Raw genomic sequence first — 23,229 nt, 5'->3', positions numbered from 1 at the left:
ATTCTTTCTAATTATCAGTATTTGAGGAAAAAGAAATCAATACTGAAGATTAAATCAGGATTGACCAAATGCTAGTAAAACCAGTAATTTAGTCTTCACATTAGACATGGTGTATCAAAATGTGGTTAACCATGTGAACACTACTGACATATCACTATCGAGTGAGGCAACAAGAACTGTAAAACAATACTCTTTGTCTTGTGCTCTTTTCAATCAAAAGAAGAAATCAGCCAAAGGCTGTTTAAATTTAGAGGGAAGTGTTTTTTCTAATAGCTTCCTTTCTTCCTTATGGGTAGGTACCCTACACAAGTGCTTAACTGATTTATTTGGTAATTTATTTGATATTTATTTGATTTATTTTTTTGGCAATTCACAAAAACACACTTCATTCTTTCTTTCCTTTTCTTTTTTTTTTACACTTCACTATTTCTTGATCACATACCAGGGGCACTGCTCGGGACGTCTCAACACGAGGCCGGGGTGCAGTTGAGTACATGTAGTTGAAGAGTCTGTCAATTTTCCTCAGGGGAACACCACCTCCTCGGTCACTCATCTACAGTGAGAAAGGATCATGCCCTTTGATCAAGTCCCATAAACAGCAAAACACCAACGCACACAGTGTCACAGTTTAACTGCTGGCTGGAGAACACTGCTTTTCAAAAACGAGTCCCATGCAATCCAGGTTGCAAGTGTAGGCATTTTCCTCACTGGTAGACTTCATACACTTCCTCCAATATGGACATTTCTAATACATAATAAACTCTATCACAATACAGAGTCAATGCTGTGGCTTTGTATATTTACTGAAGTCACACACAAACAGCACAGTGAGCACAGAATGGGGCATAAAATAAGTCTATCTTGGATGTAACAATAAATTTGTTAATCCTTTCTGGTGGGTGGTCTGACAAGCAGATTCAAAATGTATGAACCCTTTGACACAACAGTGCTTATCCTAAAAGTATGCAAAGTATGTATGAGCATATCCATCATGGCTTATGCAGAATAGCTAAAAACGAATTACAATCTAAATAGAGGACTCTTTAAGTAAACTAATGCACATTCTAAAACAGAATACTATCGAACTACTAAATATTATGTCGAATGGTATGTATCGGCATGAGAGCGGTCCACAAGACAGGTTCTGCTTCACAGACCCCCAGACAGCTTTCTGGTGAGTTTATAAAGTACAATGGTCTTTATATTGTTCTAATGTCATTTCTCAACTCAAATCATATGGTAGGTAGAATTTAGTAACTTATTCACAGACTATTTCATTCTGTTTCCTTCACAGTTAACATTGCCTTATTTCCTATTTATAGTTTACATTCTCATCTATTACAGTTATTTTCCTTTGTCACAAAATCTAAATTCATTTTACTATCCGTGACATTATACAGTTGTCATAAACAGACAATCTGCTTTAACATATGTGTGTATATGAATGAACAAATGAATAGACAGATAGATAGTGCTGAATGGTTAAAAAGTCAATAGGCTAGGGGTGCCAGGCTGGCTTAATTGGTAAAATAACCTGACTCTTGATCTTGGGGTTGTGAGTTGGAGACCCATGCTGGGTATAGAGATACTTAAAAAAGTAAAAAAATAAAACTAAAGTCTGATCACAAGTAAGTTTAAAAGCATATTAAAAAAAAGTCAATAGGCTAGATGGCTTATAGTTTTTATATGATCTTTAAATATCTTTACAGTATGTATATATACTACTTTCATAATAAGAGTTACATAGATATTTTAATTTTTAAATAAAAAGCTGCTTTGAAATACCATTTGATCACTTGGCTTTGATACATCTACAATTAGAAAATTAGAATATAAAAAATATATAAAGACTTTAATCAGAACTTGTATATACATATGCCTGACACTGTTTTTGGCTTTGAATTCAAAGCCCAGTGATGAGATTTATTTTAGTAAGATTAATAAAGAGCTCTGGGTATTTTCTGAGATCCATCAATTTGTTAATTATTCATCCATTAATGCTTGGCTGCACATTTGCTAGTAACATGAGTAAGAAGTGTGGCTGTTCTGTAAATATTAAGTAACTAAATATATTAGAATAGATACTAAGATAAAAAGGTAGACTTCAATAAATATTTTCTGGTTTTCCTTAACCTTTGGCCAGAAAGATTATAGCAATCTTGCAGGAAACAAGAAGTGATTTCTAACCAGAGGCCAGTATTAGAAAAGCAGAGAGCTGAGCAGAAAGGACAGAGGTGACTTTGAGAAGTGTCATCTTATTAGAGGTGAAGGGGGTAAACTAAGCCATATGAATGTAGTTAAAAACTGATAAAGGTAACCCCCTTTGCTTTGCAGTCAAAAACACAATAAACTGGAACCAGCAGTTTTTTTTTAAGGGACAAAAGAGTTTCCAAGAGAACTGTACCAGATGATATTATGCCAGCCTATTTGAGTTTTGTGGAAAAAGGAAAGGAGGGATAAATGGGAGAGAAGCAAAGATAGCTGGTCTGTACAAATTTAAGAATGCCAATCTGATGACAAAAATATTGAAAATGATATGTGATAATTAAACAAAACATTTCTGATTAAGATAATTTGAAGAAAAAATCTAGAATCATGGAAACAAATCTACACAAAGGAAATATCAAGAGATTATGAAAGAGATCGTGGTGTAGAGTAATGTCAATAGAAAAGCTTAGAAAGAGAAGTCTGGCAATTCTGTTTCAAGTTTTCTCTTTAGTGTGTGAAATCACCACTTCTCAAAGTCATCTAACCAAGAGTTGCCATCCCTAACTTCCTGTTTCCAATAACACTGACCTCCCTGGGCTAATTCACGTGAATTTTGGGTCCAAGGGAAATGAACCACTACTAACTTGATGACAGCCCTGAAGGAAAGAGATTATTAACCCCGAACTCACCCAGAGCTCCTGAAGTCTCTTACTCAAGAGCTTTATCAATGTCAAGTTTATAATAAAATCACCAAAAGGGAATGAACCAAGACATTTATTTACATTTTAATTTAAAAGACACGTGGCTGTAACATTTATGTTATTTACCGAATACAGCATAAACACCAAATCAGAAAGAGCAGCTCCAGTCATATGCCAGAAAAAAAACAATTCTCTCACAGGATTCTTAGCGGTGGGGTAAAAAGGTGAAAATGTCAAAAATCTAAATAAGGTAAAAGAACGGGAAAAAGACTATATAAAGACTATATAGGGGCGCCAGGGTGGCTCACTTGGTTAGGCATCCGACTCTTAATTTTGACTCAGTTCATGATCTCACAGTTCATGAGACAGAGCCCTATGTCAGGCTCTGCATTAATAGTGCAGACACTCTCTCTCTCTCTCACACACACACACCCTCTCTCTCAAAATAAATAAATACACATTAAAAAAAGACTACATAAAGACTCAACTTTAAGTCATCCTGTTGACTTTTTAATACATATCGTTTAGCATTATTTTCCTCTATGTATATCTATATAAATATGTTAAAAGCAGACCTTGAGTCTGAAAATCTAGTATTAGTGATGGGGGTGAAAACTCTACTGAAGAAAATTTAAGCAAGAATTTAACAGAGATAACAGGAGTAGGTATAGTCATGTGACTGTGACTTTTATGGGTAGAGCTTTTACAGAGGCTTCTAGAACAGTCTGTTAAGATCCTTATGAGCCTTTCTTTTTTTTAAAAAGTTTATTGAAATAATTCACATACCATAAAATTCACCTATGTAAAGTGTAAAAGCTGGATGGTTTTTAATACAGTCACAGATATGTACACCATCACCACAAATTTTAGAGTATTTTCATTACTTCAAAAAGGAATCCTGGACTATTTATTGATCACACTCATAAGAAAACACTAGTCTATTTCGTGTCCCTATACATTTGCCTATTTTGGACATTTCACATAGATGGAATTGTATGATATGTGATACATATCATATAATTTTTTGTGATTGGTTTCTTTCACTTAGTGAAAAACCAACTTTTCAGTATTATAGCAGCCATATTATAGCAGGTACCAATACTTCATTCCTTTTATGGCCCAATAATATTCCATTATATGGCTGTATCACATTTTGTTGATCTGTTCATTAGTTGATGGACATTTGGGCCATTTCCAGTTTTTGGTTATTATGAATAATGCTTCTATGAACCTTCACGTATAAGTTTTTGTTTGAATATCTGTTCTCAATCCTTTAGAGTATATACCTAGGAATGGAACTGCTAGGTCATTATGAACCTTTCTTCACACCGAAGAGACAGATTCCCCAAAAAGAGCCTGCCCACCAGCACAGGACAAATCTCTGCTAAGTGTCTAAGAGTTCAGTGAATCTTGATCTATGCTGTGGTGGATGACAACAAGTAAAAGAAAACAGCTACAGGCCAACCTGTAAAAGCACATGAAAGAGAAACAGAAAAAGGTATGAGAAAGACAATACTGTAGCACAACTGAGGCCCCAAAGCAGAAGGCATATGGGACTTATTTTGAATCAAGTAAACCTTAATGAGCAAGTAACTGACACATAACCAAAAAATAGACATACATTAGCATCTGGGCTGAAAAAAAGTGATGTATTCCCATTACATTTTTAGCAAACAGACGGTATTTGCCATATATTTATTTGTGCCTCGCTCTTTTTAAATGAACAGCCAAGAAAGATAAACAAAAAAAAAAAAAAAAGAAATTCAGAGAAAAAGTGTAGAGAGCTAAAGCATACTAAGTAAAAAATTTTTTTAATGTTTATTTTTTAGAGACTGAGACAAAGCACGAGTGGGGGAGGAGCAGAGAGAGAGGAAGACACAGAATCCGAAGAAGGCTCCAGGCTCTGAGCTGTCAGCACAGAGCCTGATGTGGGGCTTGAACCTACGAATAGGGAGATCATGACCTGAGCCGAAGTTGGACACTCAACTGACTGAGCCACCCATACACCCAGCAAACTAATTTTTTAAATACAGCTATTATTACTATCCTCAGAGTGATAATAGAAGATAAAACTAAAACAGAATACTATAAAAAAAAGGAATAATAAAAAATATAAAGAGTTCCTGGAAACTTACAATAAGATCATGGAAATGAAAATTCAATAGAAGAGTTGGCAATTCAAAGTCGAGGACATCTCACAGAGTAGAATGAAAAGTTTTAAAGAGATAAAAAGTAGGAGGAAAGGATAAGAAAAACCAAAGGATCAATTCATGAAGACCAACATCCTCCAAATAAGACTATCAGAAAGTGAAGCAGTAGGGAAGAAAGTATCAAGGACACAGTGGAAATTTTAAAGGGCCAGCCAGACCAATGAGTAAGAAAAAATCCACACCAAGTTACATCGTTACAAAATTTCCAAACAGAGCTGAAGAAAAGATCTTAAAAGCTTCAGTTAAAGCAAACAAAACAATAAAGTCTGACATCTAAAACTGGTCATGTATGAAGGAACAGGAAAGGGAATAAGCAAAAGTCTTCTCAAAAGGAATAGCAAGAGGGACATCAGCAAAAATAGTAGATAAAGGAAGTTTCTCATGCATCAAAGCATCAAGAAAAAGGCAAATACTGTCAGAACCAACTTTGTTCAGAACTCTATAAATTAACCAAAGGTTTGCAGCAATGTGGGGAACTTTTAGGAAAGAAAAACAATGAACTCTGTGGTGTTTTAACTTGGCTTATTCCTACCCCCATCTCCACTCCCATCAAAGCATGCAATCAGAGTGAAACTGGCATCCTGGCAGCTACTGGGAAGGCTCTCTTTCTTTGGCCTGATTTTGAGCTCCCCAATGCAAAATGTCTTGTATACACCCACTTTTTATCCTCAGAAATATTTCTCAAAAACAATTAGAGATAATTAACTTGAAGGCTACCTAAGGCAGTGTAAAACAGTTAAGGCAAACAAGAAGTTAACTAAAAACCTTAATAGGAAAAGTTAGGGAATGAGATGTCTTTAGGGGCTTACAAAAGCTCAAGGATATCCTGGGAATCTAGAAGGTCAAGCTTATGTCCAGGACTATGTTCATGTTCAGGAAATCTTTCATGTCTGACTGACTTGAGGTTCTATATACGCAGGACCTAAAGGTTAACTCAGAGTTGTCAACTGCTGGGTTGAGTGTTGAAAGTGTGTCCCGATATGTACACAGGGTCCTTTTGCAAAAACTGGAAGATAGTAGGTATTTAAGGAACTCTCAGTCCAATAATAAGTTGATCACTAAGCTAACCAAGTGTATGTGGTCATACACATTACAGAATAAAGATTTTACAGAAATAGTTTAAAGAGTCACTAACAGACAAAACCACCAATCTTTGGGAGTATCTGATCTTCAGAGTTGTCACATTATATTATTCTGAGTGTCTAATTTTTCAATAGAAATTATAAGAGATGCAAGGAAACAAAAATGTATGGCCTATGCACAGGGGAAAAGGAATTATATAGGTAAATATAAACGATAGTATAGGTGTATTTTTTGAGTGTAACTTTTTTCTCCTACCTTATTTAAAAGACAATTACAGAAAGCAATAATTATAAATCTGTGTAGATGAACACAGAATGTATAAAAATTTTATGTTTTATGACAATAACAGTATAGAGGATAGGGAGGGGAAGGAATGGACCTATATAGGAACAAAGTTATGTCTCTACTATTGAAATTAAGATAGTATTAACCTGAATTGAATCTGAATTGTTATAAATAAATCAATATGTTAATTGCAATCCTGGGACAACTACTAAGAAAATAACTCAAAAAAGTATAATGAAAGAAACAAGAAGGAAAGAAAAATGGTACAGCAGAAAATATCATTTGAATAAAGAAAGCATCAGTAATAGAGAAATAAAAAATCAAAAAAGACATAAGATATACACACAACAATGACAAAATGGCAAACATAACTTCTATATTAGCAATAATTATGTTAAATATAAATGACTTGAACATTCTAATTAAAAGATGGACATTGGCTGGCTGGACTTAAAAAAAGCATGATCTAACCATATGTTCTCTAGAAGAGACACGCTTTAGATTCAAAGACACAAATAGGCTGAAAGAAAAATCTTGGAAAAAGATACACTATGGAAACAGAAACCAAAAGAAACCTGGGATGGTGATAGTAGTATCAGATAAAAATACACTTTAAGACAAAAATTATTATCAGAGAACAAGATGGGCTTACAATGATGAAAGGTCAATACATCAAGAAGATATAAAATCATAAACATCTATACACTTAATCTCAGAGCTGCAAAATGCATGTAGCAAAAACTGACAGAACTGAAAGGAGAAATAGACAAGTCAACAATAATAGCTGGAGACTTTAATACCCCACTTTCAATAACAGATAAGACAATTAGATAGTAGATCAACAAGAAAATAGAAGATCTGAATAACACTATAAACCAGGTAGGCCTAACTACTATCTATAGAACACTCTATCCAACAATAGCAGAATACACATTTTCTCAAAAGTACACATGAAACACTTACCAGGATAGACCATATGTTAGACATAAAACAAGTCTCAATAAATGTTAAAGGACTGAAATCATACAAACTATATTTCTGACCACAATGGAATGAAATTAGAAATTAGTAACAGAACAAAATGTGGGAATTAACAAATATATACAAATGAAACAACATACTCCTAAAGAACCAATGGGTCAGAGGAGAAATCACAAGAGGGGCACCTGGGTGGCGTTAAGCATCTGACTTCAGCTCAGGTCATGATCTCACAGTTTGTGGGTTTGAGCCCCACATCGGGCTCTGTGCTGACAGCTCAGAGCCTGGAGCCTGTTTCAGATTCTGTATCTCCCTCTCTCTCTGACCCTCCCCTGCTCACACCATGTCTCTCTCTCTCTCTCTCTCTCTCTTTCTCTCTCTCTCTTATCTCTCTCAGAAATAAATAAAACATTAAAAAATTAAAAAGAATTTTTTTAAATTAAAAAAAAAGAAGAAGAAATCACAAGAGAAATTAGAAAATACTTTGAGATGAATGAAAATGAAAACACACCATAAAAAACTTATGGGATATGGGGTGCCTGGGTGGCTCAGTTGGTTAAGCTGCCTGACTTTGGCTTAGGTCATGATCTCATGGTTTGGTGAGTTTGAGCCCCGCGTCAGGCTCTGTGGGGACACCTCAGAGCCTGGAGCCTGCTTCAGATCCTGTGTCTCCCTTTCTCTCTGTACCCTTCCCCTGCTCATACTCTTATCTTTCTCAGTCTCTCAAAACTGAATAAATGTTAAGAATAAAATTTAAAAACACAAAAAACAAGACACTTATTGGATAGAAAGAAAGTAGTACTTAGAGGAAAATGTATAACTATGAAAGGTCTCAAATCAATAACCTAACTTTCCACTTTAAGAAACTAAAAAAAAAAACAAACAAAAACAACCCACACAACAAAACAAAACACAAAACACCTAAAAAAAAGAAAAAGAACTCAAAAGCAAGGAAAAGAAATAACAAACAGTAGAGTGTTAACTAATGAAATAAAAATAGAAAACAATGGCAAAAACTCAACGAAAGTGGTTTTTTGAAAAAGATGAACAAAATTGACAAGCTTTGAGCTAGACTGACCAAGAAAAAAGGAAGAACTCAAATTAATAAAGTCAAGAATGAAAGTGGGGACATTACTACCTATCCTACAAAAATAAAAAGGATTATGAGGATATACTATGAATAATTCTATGCCAACAAATTAGACAACCTAGGTGAAATGGACAAATTCTTAGAAAGACATAAAGTATAGAAACTATTTCAGGAAGAAATAGAGAATCTGAATAGACTGATAATAAATGAAGAGATTGAACTAGTTACCAAAATCTTCTCACAACACAAACCCAGATGTCCACTAACTTGATGAGTGAATAAACAGAATACTAACAGAGTATTATTCAACCACAAAAAGGTATGAAGTATTAATATATGCTATAACAATACAGTAAGTGGCAAAAGTCAGTCATAAAAGTCCACATATTGTATAATTTCATTTTTATGAAATTTCCAAAATACGGAAATCCATACACAGAAAGGAGGTCAGTGGCTGCCAAAGACTGGAAGAAATTGGGGAGTGATGGCCAATGTGTATAGAGGTTTTTCTTGGGAGTGATGAAAATGTTCTGAAATTAGATAGTGGTATGGTAGGACAACTTTGTGAATATTCTAAAAACCAATGAATTATACACTTTTTTAAAAAGTAACAGTAGATGCCTTCAAAATTATTCAAAATGATTATTTTCAATCCAGAGTTTCATGTATGAACTTAAATACTGGGAAAATAGCAATTAAGGCTGTGTTGGGGAGGGGAGGTGCTCTATGAAAGCTAACTCCTAAGCTACCATAACAGAATGCTAGTGTTTGCTGTTGAAAATTTTTAAAATTCAGAAATAGCGATATCAGAATACTACTTAAAAATACATCAATAAATCCCAGAAAAAATAACTAAAAGGCTGTCTCTGAGTAGTGGCCCACAAATGGCCAGGAACTAATATATTTGATTTTTATACTCTGCATTTATAACTTTAAAACAAAATTTAAAAGGATTATTTAAAAAAGAGAATCTTCATACTCTAAGAAACTGAACTATTTGAACAAGGTAGTGGAAAAGACAGGGTCAGAGAGCCTGATTTCATGTCCTGTGGCATTTATTCGCTGGGTAATTATGAGCTAATCACTGTGTTTTAGTTTCCTCACCTGTAAAATTGACAATAAAATTACCTGTGCTCCTATGTTAAAGAGCCATTATAAGAATCAAATGAAATGACATAAAAGCAGATTGAAAAATGTTACTTAAAAACGAAAAGTTATATGCTATCTACGTAACACTGCCAACACTCAAATATTTTAGATTTTACTTATCAAAGTGGATATTCATGATTACTGCTAAATTGTCTGTTTTCAGGATTTATTTTTACTTGAATTATCTGGATTATAGACCAGAATAGAAACAGACTCAAGGGATAATTCCATAATCTGCTAGATAAATGAAGCAATGTGCTTATTAGCTATTAGAGATTTCTTTCTCCTAAGAATAAATTATGTCTTCAAGAAATTATGTGCATGCCTGTGCATCAGTGAAACAAACGAGACAAAGCCGGGGAGCATTTACCTTCACAGTCAAATCCTCATTACCCAGTGTGATGTGGACTTGAATAGGAGGGTAAACACCTTTGTCAGCATGGTGTTCCATCGTCGCCCTCATCGCGTTCTGAAACACATTAGGGTTCTGTTCAAAACACAACTTTAGAAAAGGAAAAACGAATTCAAATTTTGAAATACATATGCACTTTTGAAATTAAAAATTTTTTAATTTGTTGAAAATATGCCACAGTATAATTCTTATATTTAAAGAATTACTTTAAAAAATTATGGTCCATTTTGGAGGGCTGGTGAGATACTAGAGATTTCAACTAAATTTTCCGCATATTTTCCAAAACCAGGCATCTCAACACTTTAACTGGTTTACATTAAAGCCGAAAATTCTATCCAAATATTTTCATAACTTAGTAGATAGTTTTTTTTTTTTTGGTAAAGAGTTTTGTTTCTATTTTTAGGAATCATTTTAATTGCCATAAATTAAGGAAAAACTTTTCCATGTAGTATTCACAGCAATGGTCTTATGATGTAGAAACTAATCTAATTCATCACTAGTTTTACATTGTAAATATCCTTAGTTTTGATCAATTCCTGAAGGATACACAGTACACAATGCCAATATATTATGAGTGCTAAAAGATAACATGACATGTAGCACTGGAGGAGAAATTGATAAAACTAGATCCAGTTAAAACAGCAAACGATGGGACTGAATTTTTAAAATTTTTTAAATTGAAGTTTTTAAAAACACTCCTAATAATTAAGAGTGTCTGGCCCTGACCTATCTATCAGGATTGAGTATCCCTGAGGATGTGATCATCTCTACCAAAGGCTACTTAAGATTATTGACATTATTACTGACATTATGTAAAATCTGTTTTATAATATTTTATTAAGCATCATGGGGAATAAGATCTTACATAACTGAAATTTTAGGGAAAAAATTAATTTTAATCCTTTAAGTGCCAATCGCTTATTTATTTAACCACTTTGAGAAAGATTTTTGTAAGGTATTAGATGTGTTCTTCGTGTCCTAGAACAAAAGAGCATTCTTGAACTCCTGCTGTTCTATGACATTGTTAGATATTCTGTGTTTCAGCGTATTTTTCTTTTTCATCAGGCTGAAAGCCACCTCTTCTCTCTACCAGTTTGCTGGTGGCTGAAGATGTGTTAACTAAAGTAAGAGAGACTATCAGCTTAATTTAGGGCTGTCATCTTTAGTCACAGGGATGTGTACCACTTTTCATCACTACCTTTTCTATCTATCAGCAAATGTCCTTAGTATGTTATCTGGGGAAAAAAGTACTCTCAACATTAATAGCCTAATTTTATTTAGTTTTTGAAATTTGTTGTAAAGAGCAAATATAACAGCAGAAGCCTGTAAGTTAATGTAAATGACCTTCTCAAAGAAAAAAAAAAAAAACATATAATAGCGGGACTCTGATTTTTTAAGGGTGGAAAATTGAGAATTATTCTTCTAAATATTCTGTTTTGTAAAAATATAAATATACCTTTATTGAGCACCTATAATGAGCTGTCATTTTATTGGACATTTAGTATGCTATTCCCAATCATCATAACCTGGATAGTATCATCCTCATTTTACAGAAGAGGAAACCAAGGCTCCAGAAGGTTGATTGATTCGCCCATGGTCACACATATTAAGTGGTAGAACTGGAATTCAAGCCCAGGTCTTTCTGACTTCCCAGTATGAGCTCACCACTACCCTGAGGTACCCATCAGTGTTGACAAAAGGCTGATCTTCAGCAACGTGACATGACACTGAGCATGAAATGACATCTTTTAATGAAACTGAGGAAAACCTGTAGAATACTTAACTTTCAGAGCAGATCCCTAACCTCAGAAAAGGACTGATAAAGGTTATGTAATACTATTTTACAAACCTTGAAAAGTTCAAACACCATGTGATAGAGATGGGATGGTACATAAACCACTTGTATTGGTTGTCCTGGTGATTTTGCTACAGAGCAGAAGAGAAAAATATAAAAGTACAGAGAGATGTGCTTAAAGCATTTTAAAGTATATTATTGTGTAGTGATGAAAAGAAAACATTTACTATGGAGGACACTATTATTTGGGGGAGAACTGTTACCCCAGTTCTTTAGTATATTAGTGTTTGACCCCACGTTTACATATAAATGACAGTGACAACATGAGTTTGCAGTCATTCTTGCGACCCTGAATGACAATCTAGCCAACCCAGCTTCCTATTTTCTCTATGACAGTGAGTCTTTTTAAAGGACACTCAGCCTATTGGCCAGCATTTTACTTTCCAAAACAAGCATTAAAGTCTGTAAGTTCCATGGCCCATCTCACATAAATATACGATTTTTTAAAAAAGTCCACCAATGTGGAATGTTTTCTGTTTTATTTCAGGCACTTCTATGGATATAGAACTGAATCAAAAGAAAATTAAGCTAGCCTCAATTTATCAAGGAATACGCATTCTACATTCAAACATTTTATTAAATTTAGAAGCCCAGTTGGGGATGTGGTGGGGGGGGCAGGTTGTACATAAAACAGAACTTAAAGTAGAAGCAGAGGAATAAGCCTCACCACACCTTAGAATTCCAACTGATCCAATAAATTGGACTCCCCTCTGAATAAACTAAACTGCCCCATGGAAACATGGACGGACACCTAGAACATGCTCACAGCAGTTCAGGTATAAATATCATTTGTGCATTGTGATTCTTATTTTCTTATTTACTGAATGGTATTGTTATGAAACAAAAGTTAATATGGCTTTAGAAAAACACCAAGCAATTCTATTTTCAACTGAGTAACTTCTTTATTGTTCTCCCACTATAAGGTCCACAATACAGTTTAGAAAAACCCTATTTAATTTTATTCTTCTTAAAGGATCATCTTAACTTAGTAAATGTTTTTCCCTCTATGTAACTACACTACCCCTCAGAAACACAGTGAAATGTATCAAACTCCTTCCAAGACATCTGAATTTTTTTTGTCCAAAAGACACACTAGTCAGGGTGAAAAGACCATCAGAAATTAACAAATTCTCAAACAGATCAGCATCTTTCTTCTTTACACCTCCAGTCTTTTTACTTCCTCAATAATAAAAATGATTCACCACTCAGGAAATGGAATTCTTAGAAGGTATATTCTACATTACTGAAATGCATATAAAAGTCAAATGTAATTTTCTTGGCATCATTTTTTTCTAACCAAACTAACCAAAAAACCCCACAAAAATAAGAAAAGACTCATCATTATCAATTGAACATAAACAAAATGAGGAAAAAGAAGCCAAAAAGCTTTTCTGACAGAATCCAACTAAATCACACACATACATACATATATACATACACCCCCAACACACAATTTTTAACACGATTGTTCTCCCTCAGCTTTCATATTAAATAAAAGAGTTGATGAAAAGTCCGTTTATATTAAAACAAATCTAAATTCTTATCATTCCTTCTCAGATAATTACACCACTAATCATTGAGAAAAAGATAACCATCAAGCTTACCATTTAGTTCTTCAAGTTCTAGTTCAGGAGAGTTAATATAATACAAATCACATAGACGCCTAGCATTTTCATAGCCATCTAGTATAAATCAAAACAAAAAAAGCATTAAAATAAATGTATTTCTATACCATGCATTAAGATGGCAGTACTATTGATAAAGTTTTAAAACTGTTTATGGAAGTAAATATACTTTAACAGTGTTAGTTTGGGGAAGGTCTTCTTAGGTATGACATGATAAAACCTAATAGCCATAAAGGAAAGATGACAGATATGATTTTAAGAAAATAAAAACATCCGTAAAGAAAAAACACCACAAACAAAGTAAAAGCAGCAGGGTGAAGAAAATACTGACAATAAACATAACATTTAGAGTTGGTGAAAGTTTAGGAATTCATTGTTTGATACCTTTTTGAAGGTATCAAAATTTTAAATGCATTTTACTTAAAAAAATTTTTTTAAGTTTATTTATTTTGAGGGGGGAGGAGGGGCAGAGAGGGAGAGACAGAATCCCAAGCAGTCTCTGTACCATCAGCGCAAAGCCTAACATGGGGCTCTGTCTCATGAATTGTGAACTCATGACCTGAGTCAAAATCAAGAGCTGGACATTTAGACTGAGCCACCCAGGTGTCCCTAAATGCATTTTAAATGTCTTAAATTCTAGGAATCTTGCCTTCTAAAATACTAGCAAAGACAGCACATGTCTAAAGATGTTCACTTCAGTATTATTGGTTAAAAAAACTAAAATCTAAATATCCATCTATAGAAGGGTGGATTGATACATTCTGATACATCCATTTAGCCACTCAAAAACCTGAGATATATCCATATGTACTGAATGTGGTGTGATGGCTGTAAACTTACAGAAAAATATACATAAAGCACCTATTCTTCAAAAGCAAACAATGTAAGACCAACAATTACATATATATGTACATGTTATATATATGTATATATTATATATGTATATATTATATACATATGGTATAAACAGAAAAAAGTGGAAAGATGCAAACCAAACTATTATGGATTATGGCTCCTAGTACAGGGAATTAGAAAAGGGGGTGGGGGAGCTTGAATCTTTTTGAAGTGAAACAGGTGCCCTTATAGTACCATACTTTACCTAACAAAACACAGGATCAATGAAATAGTCATCGCATACAATGGACAGTTAACATCATAAAATTATTTTCAAATCCTTGCATTTGCACCTAACATTAAAAAAATTTTTTTTTTAATGTTTTATTTATTTCTGAGGGAGAGAAAGAAACAGCATGAGCAGGGGAGGGTCAGAGAGAGAGGGAGATACAGAATCTGAAGGAGGCTCCAGGCTCTGAGCTGTCAGCACAGAGCCTGACGCAGGGCTTGAACCCACAAACCGTGAGCTCATGACCTGAGCCGAAGTCAGATGCTTAACCGACTGAGCCACCCAGGCGTCCCTTGCACCTAACATTTTTATCCCAAGACATAAGTAATTGTTTTATTGGTGAGAATTAACACTCAACAATTTTGATTTTTGCATCCTTCCCAAAAGGAGAAATGTAAGTAAGCATTTACCTTTAATAACTTCAACTACGTTGCAGTTTGGATTTATGCTTCCAATGTGTTTTCGATGAGACGGGCTTCCTTTGCCTTTTCCACCAAACAATAAAGCTATCAAACAAACAAACAAAATAAGCCCTTTTCCAGATTTGAATACTGCATCTCTGAATGGTACCAAACAGTAGAACAGACATTTTTTCCTAAACACAAATGTAGTATTTTACATTCAATAAAAATCCCTCCTTTATATGGCAGCCTATTTACTTAATACATACACACACACACACAAAACAGCAAAATTAAAAGGGAACTTTTCTAAATAAATTAAAAATATACCAACACATTCATTTTATTTTGCTTTTTCTCTTGACTTCTGGATACTTACAGTGCTGATTGAGTAACATTCTAATTGAAATGCGACTCATGTAGAAGCGATCCAAAAAGTACTGAACATTCTGGCTGGTGACGGGATCTACCCCGAAGCTCTCCTTGTATTCAATCACTCCCTGGGCCATAGTAGGAATAACATCATTGTGTCGGTTCCTGATCCGAATCACAGTATCTGTAAAGCTAAACAAACCTATCTGTCAAAACACTCAAATATTTTGACAAGTGAATTTAATACTAAAATCTAAGTTTAACCAACTTATACTAGGCAATAAATCCCTACTCAGTAAAAAGAGCATTGGTGTATAAGTTTTCTTATGCTATTTAACTGTATTTCAGATCATAAATACGTGTAATATATGACAGTATAAAGACCTCCAAAACAAAACTTTTGAAACTTAATTATTTTCTTAGAACTCCTAAAAGTAAGCCTGCCACAAAATACAATCCTAAAAATGTTAAGGGTTTTCTTTAACTATCATCAACTAAGATCATCTGAGCATTCTCTATGAAGACAGTATTCCAGGGATGTTCAGCATAAAAGGAGACAGAGCACTTGCTTCTAGGGAACACATGCTCTATGAGGAATGAAGATGAATAAGCCAATAAAGACTGTCTGTTTTGGAACCATGCCCTATGGTTCCCAGAGAGAAAGAACTACTGAGAAAAGTACAAGGAATTCTAATGTCATTGTTCCTATAAGTTCAAAAATGGGAGAGAAAAAATCGACTGTTGTATTAAAAGAAAAATTTCAAGCCATCCAGTCTTCTACTTTGTCATTTAGAAGACATTATTGCATGGTTAACTTAAAGATCTAGATAAAAGAAGTCTTATTTATGAAATAACAAAATCCATCTTGTAACATACCCATCAGAATTTACACTTCTGAATGAGTGCTTTCCCACTCAAAGACATCATCTTGAGTACTATCAACTTATTCCAGTGATGTTCTCATCGCTCAAAATATTTTTGGAATTTCTAGTTTGTAATCTGCTTCAAAACCAAACTGTTAATCCAAAATACAAACAACAAAATCCTCAAAAACAACAAACAACTCGTTTCTAATCACCCCTTTATTTTACCTCTCTCTTTTTAAAACCTAAAACAGGACTATTCTGCTTGATTGTTCACCTTATGTTTTAGATTCAGCTCTGTTTGACTAACCATTTTCAGAAGGTTCTATAGCATATGTTTATTTTTAAGTACAGTGCTTAGGTGCAAATCCTGATCCCATCACACCAGCTGGCTATATGATTTTAATGCTACCTTAAGTTACTTAACCTCTTTGTACCGATAGCATTAACTCAAGAGCATTGTTTTAAAGATTATACATACAGTGTGCTTCATACCTAGGCAGAGAGTAAATCCTTCATGTTATTTTCAAACCCAATTATGTTTAAAAAGCGAAATGCTGCCATCATCTTTAAAGACAATTTAAAAAAAAATATGCAAGAGACTCTGGGGACAACAAAAGAGGTGGACTTTAAGTTCTGAGTAACATTCATTGGAATAAGCAGATAACTGCCTGAGGGGGAATATTCGGGTTTATAAATTCTGGTACGCTTGTTATTACATTTGTCATATTACTTTCATTATCTTACAGAGGTCATAAAGTGAGACCACAGACGTGTTTTTATAGGCCTTCAGTATTAAAAAAAATATTTTTAATTAGTTGCAATCTTCAACTTGGGGGAGATTTAACATTAAAAATCTAAACTTACTGCTTTCCTTTAAACACACAAAAAAAATCAATCCGAATAGTGTCTCTGCATTAATGATCAGCTGGAACTGAAGGTGACATGCACTCTCCAGACGGAATCTTCTCACCAGTGCCCCATCATTCAAATGGCACCAAGGCCATTTCTGGATTTCCTCTAATCATCATACTTGAATGGTCTTTTCTCCTATTTACTGATTTACAGTATACAGGTGAGTTTGCCTCACCTGTATGAGCTGCTATAGACACACGTACTACTATTATGTGGTGAGAAACTAAAAGTTAATTTCCCTAAAGTGACCCAATAGCAAGTTTAAGTTCAATACATTTATATTTTTTACATGACGTTTAAGAGTATAAAAATTGTGGGGCGCCTGGGTAGCTCAGTCCGTTAAGCCTCCGGCTTCAGCTCAGGTCATGATCTCACAGTTCGTGGGTTCGAGCCCCGCAATGGGCTCTGTGCTGACAGCTAGCTCAGAGCCTGGAGCCTGTTTCCGATTCTGTATCTCCCTCTCTCTCTGACCTCCCCCTACTCATGCTGTCTCTCTCTCTCTCTCTCAGGAAAAAAAAAAAAAGGAGTATAAAAATTGTGTTCAGAATAGGGTCAAAATAGTGTACTTACTCATAAATAGTTTTAGCTTCTTCAGCACTTTTGTCTTTAAATTCAAGAAGCTCCTGAAGACTCTGAATATACCTAAAATGCAAATCAGTAGGGTAAACCTGTTCTTTTGCATTTTGAAATTTCAATATTACAAAAATATGCAAAAGGTATTTTTACCATCTCTTAATTTTTAATTTAGAATAGTACCATACTTTATGGTTGAAGTAGGATTTTTACACCCATTCACCTTTGAGCAAAGTGCCTAGCACAAAGTAACAGAAGGTTCACATTTCCTCCTAAAAACATAGGTTACATTTTAGAATTTCAAGATTTCCTACTTCTTTTATTTTTAAGTTCTGTACCCTAAAATAGACTTTCACTTTCCTAAATTTGCCACTATACAGTATAAATGCTCATTGTCATGAGAATTGAGTCTGTTACCAATAACTATGTGATCTGGGGAAAATGACTTAATTTGTCTTAGTCTCAGTGAAATGTGGAGGCACACCTATCTCAGTCTACGAGTCCAACTTAAAACTTGTGCTTTAAAATCTTACAGGCCTTCTAGGGCATCGGTGCTTTACAAAATTTTTAATTAGTTGCAATCTTTCAAAGTTGGGAGATTCTACATTAACAATCTAGACTTGTGGGTCTTCTTTAAACAAACAAATATCAGATGATCTGGGTAGTACTTCTGCAACAGCAATGACCGGCTGGAGCTGAAGGCGGCTGTCCTTCAAAAGCAGGTCTCCAGGCCAATAGTTTATGTCCAGTCAACAAATATTTGTTAAAAGCCTATAATTCACCACATAGTTCTTTTGAACAGAGCTGAACAAAGTCAAAAGTCATAAAAATGTAGGTTTTAAATATATCTAACAATTCAAGGTAGCAAATCACCCGTTAAGGAAGGAGCAAAATGAGGAAAGTCAAATGACTTTGTCAAGGTCATGCTGCCAAGCACAATGGCAGTACAGGGCCAGAGCTGAAAATACCTCACTACTATTCAATGACCTTCAATTATATAGGGTCTGCTTTGACTGGTCTGTTGGCACTGTTACCTACAACTGTCTTTAGTAGGCATCCAGGAGCAATGAAAGTGTTCTCAAAATCTGTAAATCCATATGTTGATTTGGAAAGTTCTTCTTGACAAGCAGTGTGCCTCTCTGCAGTCCAAAGCATTCCAAAGTCAAGTGATTTTGACATTTTCTTTAACCCTTTTCTCTTCATTGGCAAGAAAAACTATGCTCTTTATTCAAGAGATAGTTGAGTACTTACAACGCGTTAGGCACAGAATAGGTTTCAAAATGCAGTATATTCTATTTTCAACAAAGAATTTTAAAAAACAGAAACAAGCTTCCATAGAAAATTAGATGTTCTCCTTTATATTCCATCATAGTTTCTAAATAAATGCCTCCTCTTTAAACCACACTTATAATTGTTCCATACTTGAACTAGATAGCATCTCATTATCACATATTATAGCAGTCCTACTTCTTTTGCTTGTTTTTTATTTTTATTTTTATTTATTTTTTGTTATTCAGATCATTTATTAGTACTATACATGGTATTTTGCTTGTTTTTTAAAGTTGAAGTTAGATTAGCTTCTCCTACAAACTATAATGGATACAAAAGAGTGCTAAGATCTCCATGAATCATAGCTGGGAAAAATCTCGCAGCTTACTTTTTTTTTCCATTTAAGACTGCACTCTGGCAAACTCTTTTGTTTGTAATGTATAGTGCTTAAAAGAATAACACTTTTAAATTAATAACATTAACAAGAAAGGCTATACTGATTTTTAAAAATTTAAATCCAAGTTAGTTAACATATAGTGTAATAATGGTTTCAGGAGTAGAATTCAGTGACTCATCACTTACATATAACACCCAGTGCTCATCCCAACAAGTGCGCTCCTTAATGCCCATCGCCCGTTTAGCCCATCTTCCAGCCCAACACCCTTGCAGCAGCAACTCCCAGTTTGTTCTCTGTATTTAAGAGTCTCTTACAGTTTGCTTCCCTCTCTGTTCTTATTTTTCAAGAAAGGTTGTATTTAAGTGGCCACATATATGTTCACACCCTTAATACTTCTACTGTCATATTTTTGAAGAGAGATCATAGTTTCCCTTATGATTCCACTAATTTCTAATTACCTTAAAATGGTAGAATAAAGATTTTAACTTTTGTGTTTGATAAAGATACACTTCAATAAAATAAATTCAGTTTATTCAAAAATATTATAAAACATTAATACATTTTATCATTTTGACTGGAGCATGGTATAGTAGAAAGAAACAAATCTGGGCTTGAATCCTAGCTCCACTGTGAATGGTACTACCTTTGGCAAAAGACCAGTAGGTGCCTCAGTTTCCTCATCTGTAAATGATGATAAAAACGCCTAACGGGCAGAGTTGTTGAAGGGATTAAAGGTAATGCATATAAATCCCTAACCATCAACAAGTGGTAGATATATATATTTTTTTGTAGATATTTTTTATTATAATATAACATCCATAGATTTAATAACACAAATCTTAAATTTATTGTGTGTTAAATTTCTGTGCAGTTCTGATTGGTTGTCTGTTTATTTTCTCAAAGCCAAGGAGTGGTAGAAGCCAGGATTCAGGGGACAAGCCCAGACACACCCAAAAAGAGGAAGAGGAATGCTCTTACTACCATAAGATTCCACTGAAGAGTAAAAAAGTATTTGCTTTCACCTTGAGTAAAGTCTGTAAGTCCACTGAAATTGCAAACACAAGACGGTAATCTTACCAGCTTTGTACCAACTGAACTGATGGAGTCCTGAGAAGATTATCTGGAAGTAGACTTATTTCCTTCATTATATTTGCCAATCTAACAGGCAGCTCTTGCCGCAGAAACATAAATGAGGTCTTTTCACAAGCATTCATAGATCCTAAAACCAAACAAGGTGGGAACAGCAGTAAGTAGAGCCCATAAGGCAGTAGAAGCCAAGAGGCAGAGAGAAACACAGAGGAAGTTACTCTGGCGACCTCAGAGTGGTAGCATCAACATAATGACAGGGAATGAGGAGGCAAGGGATGAAATAACCCAGTCAGCAGGGTTGTGATGCATCCTAAATGACCTTCTAAGTCTTGACATTTTCTAATCACTTTGTAGAGCAATGAAGATACTCTCCTGTCTCCATCACTTGCATCCTTCCTGTGATCATCTTAGCACCAAGGTAACCTGAGCCAAGTCTGAGCAAGGTGCAGAGTCTCAGTAACCGCAGGACCTGCCAAAGCCTATCCTATGTAACCAGATGCTGCTATTATTTAGAAAATCTGTTTACTAACTCCAGGTTTGTAAGAAATGAATACCTGTCTAACATAAACAGAGAAATTTTGTCATGTGTATGTGAACCACGATACGCAAAGAGTTGATGTACAGGAGGACTTTCAGATAACAGAAAGCAAAAAACAAAACAAACAAACAAAAAAAACCCAATGCCTATTCAGCAACCATTTTCAATCTCCCCCTCCTTTGGCACCACCACCACCAATCCCCACCCTCCCTTATTCAATAGTCTGATTCCTGGAAAGCATCCTGCTCCTCCTCTACTCCTATATCAACTTGCTAAGCAGAACGGTTTTGAATGTCCTTTGACAAGCAGTTCCATTGAAAGTTAAACTAAAAGATCATGTTATTTCAGCAATGCATTTTAAACTCACAAATGTAATCTTGCTGTTTTAGAAAGGCAGCCTTAGCAAAAACTAGATTGTTCAGAGCAGTAATTACCGAATTAAAGGAAAACATTTTCTTGTGAAAGTTTAATGGCATGCTGTGAACAAGGCCAAATTCACCCCTTAATCACACTACGGTAATTTTAAAGTAACAAAAAACCGAGGGCTTTGCGCCAAAAAGAGTTTGCCACTGCACACCACAATTTTAAGATAAAGCTGCCAGCTATGCTGATATCTTTTGAGCCCACTAGAGATCCATTACTGACTTAACAGTACTCACAGTGCAGAAGATAACTTTTTCTACTGAAATGTTATGACTTTATCAGAGTTTATTAGTTTTCCCTTTCCCCCTCCGCGCCTCCACATGAGAAGTCAAAGTTAAAAGTCTAACTTTGCAATTTCTCTGCAATCTGTTGCATCCTTTCTAGAGAAAACCAGTAAGGGCCCACCGGAAGAAGAGGAAAGTGGACAGTCGCTCTACAGGGTGAAATGTGGCAGTCCCCAAGTCCTGTGCTCACACACTTTACATGTGCTCAAGACTTACTTGCTGATGATGAAATGAATGTGCTGTTGGCGGAAACACTATTAAGCAAGTGGCAAGGAAAACATTCTATTTAACACTTGGGCCAGTTATAACCTGCTTCCCCTATCATCGCGCCAATTTTATGCAATCATCGCCTACAAAACTGAGCATTTATCATCACTCTGCTGAATACGAACACGACTCCCGGGAGTGTGCAACACACTTGCCTCCAGCCAGAGCTCTACTCTTCAGAAGGACCCTGGCAGAGAGCTGGGATCTGCACACGTGCAGAAAGACGGGAGGTCATTCCGCCCGCCGCCCTCCTGGCTTGTTTTCCAACAATACACAATAAAAAGGCACACACCCCCAGTTATTTATCCGGCCCGCCAGCGCCTGCACCTGAGCTTGAAGATCTGTCCGCAAAGGAGGAAGGAAACACCTAAAACGCTGGGGGGAGGAGACGTTAAGAAGGGGTGCGCCAGAGGCGAGAGGGAGCCAGCGAGGGCTGGGCCCGGCCCGGGTCAGGGGCCGCATTTCCCCGCGGAGGGCCGCGCACAAAGGCCCGAGGCCCGGGCCACACTCACCAAAGTCCAGGAACTGCTTCATAGAGAGTGGGGACGGCGAGAAGCGCGCGTAGAAGTCCACCTGGCCCGGAACTCCGCTTTCCGGCGCCGGCCCGGAGGCCGAGTCTGAGNAGGCTTCCACAGTCCGCAGCCAGCCCCGCAGCGGGGAAGCCTGTAGGTGGCTGTGACGGTCCGGCCCCTAAGTCATGCTCGCCTACTGGTGCGCTCCCTTCCCACGCTGTCTCGGAGCCAACTCACCTTCCTCCGCCTCCCCAAGCCTCAGCCAAAAAGCTCAAGGACTGAGCCGCGCTTCACTTTCCACACCTGTGTGCTGCTCTCCGAGCGCTTTCCAGAAACTCTCCTCTATGGTACAAACCCCACGTTTTACAGGTGAAGGAGCCAAGACCCAGAGAGTTTCAGGATCTGACCCTTGCCAAGCAGCGGTACAAAAATACGAATGGACAAGGGGGAATGTGGCCCTAAATATTGTCAGCGACTGCAGACCCAGAAGATGATTGGCAACCCAACTTCAAGTCTTAGGTGACAAGTCTTCGGGCATGGTCAGCAACGTACTTAAAGGGCCCCTCCCCTTGACTGATTGACTTTAATTGTTTTCTCAGCCTCACAG

The 23,229-nt window shown here is 35.9% G+C and overlaps 1 protein-coding gene across 1 annotated transcript in view; it reads right to left on the bottom strand.

Annotated features, from left to right (window-relative positions):
- The window catches only part of PDK1 (pyruvate dehydrogenase kinase 1), a 28,443-nt gene extending 5,717 nt beyond the window's left edge, over window positions 1-22,726 (bottom strand). Inside the window, exons 1-9 of the mRNA XM_077751096.1 lie at window positions 22,623-22,726; window positions 20,587-20,728; window positions 17,841-17,912; window positions 15,500-15,684; window positions 15,130-15,225; window positions 13,576-13,653; window positions 11,966-12,042; window positions 10,075-10,173; window positions 443-553 (exon numbers count right to left, since the gene is read on the bottom strand). Coding sequence (XP_077607222.1) covers window positions 443-553; window positions 10,075-10,173; window positions 11,966-12,042; window positions 13,576-13,653; window positions 15,130-15,225; window positions 15,500-15,684; window positions 17,841-17,912; window positions 20,587-20,728; window positions 22,623-22,644 — 882 coding nt within the window. The 5' untranslated portion in view covers window positions 22,645-22,726. The remainder of the gene's footprint in view (window positions 1-442; window positions 554-10,074; window positions 10,174-11,965; window positions 12,043-13,575; window positions 13,654-15,129; window positions 15,226-15,499; window positions 15,685-17,840; window positions 17,913-20,586; window positions 20,729-22,622) is intronic.
- Between the last annotated feature and the right edge of the window lie 503 nt (window positions 22,727-23,229).

Source organism: Crocuta crocuta, unplaced genomic scaffold, assembly GCF_008692635.1.
Source record: "Crocuta crocuta isolate KB4526 unplaced genomic scaffold, BGI_CrCroc_1.0 scaffold219, whole genome shotgun sequence".
NCBI lineage: Eukaryota > Metazoa > Chordata > Mammalia > Carnivora > Hyaenidae > Crocuta > Crocuta crocuta.
This window is presented reverse-complemented; position numbering and strand designations above follow the sequence as displayed.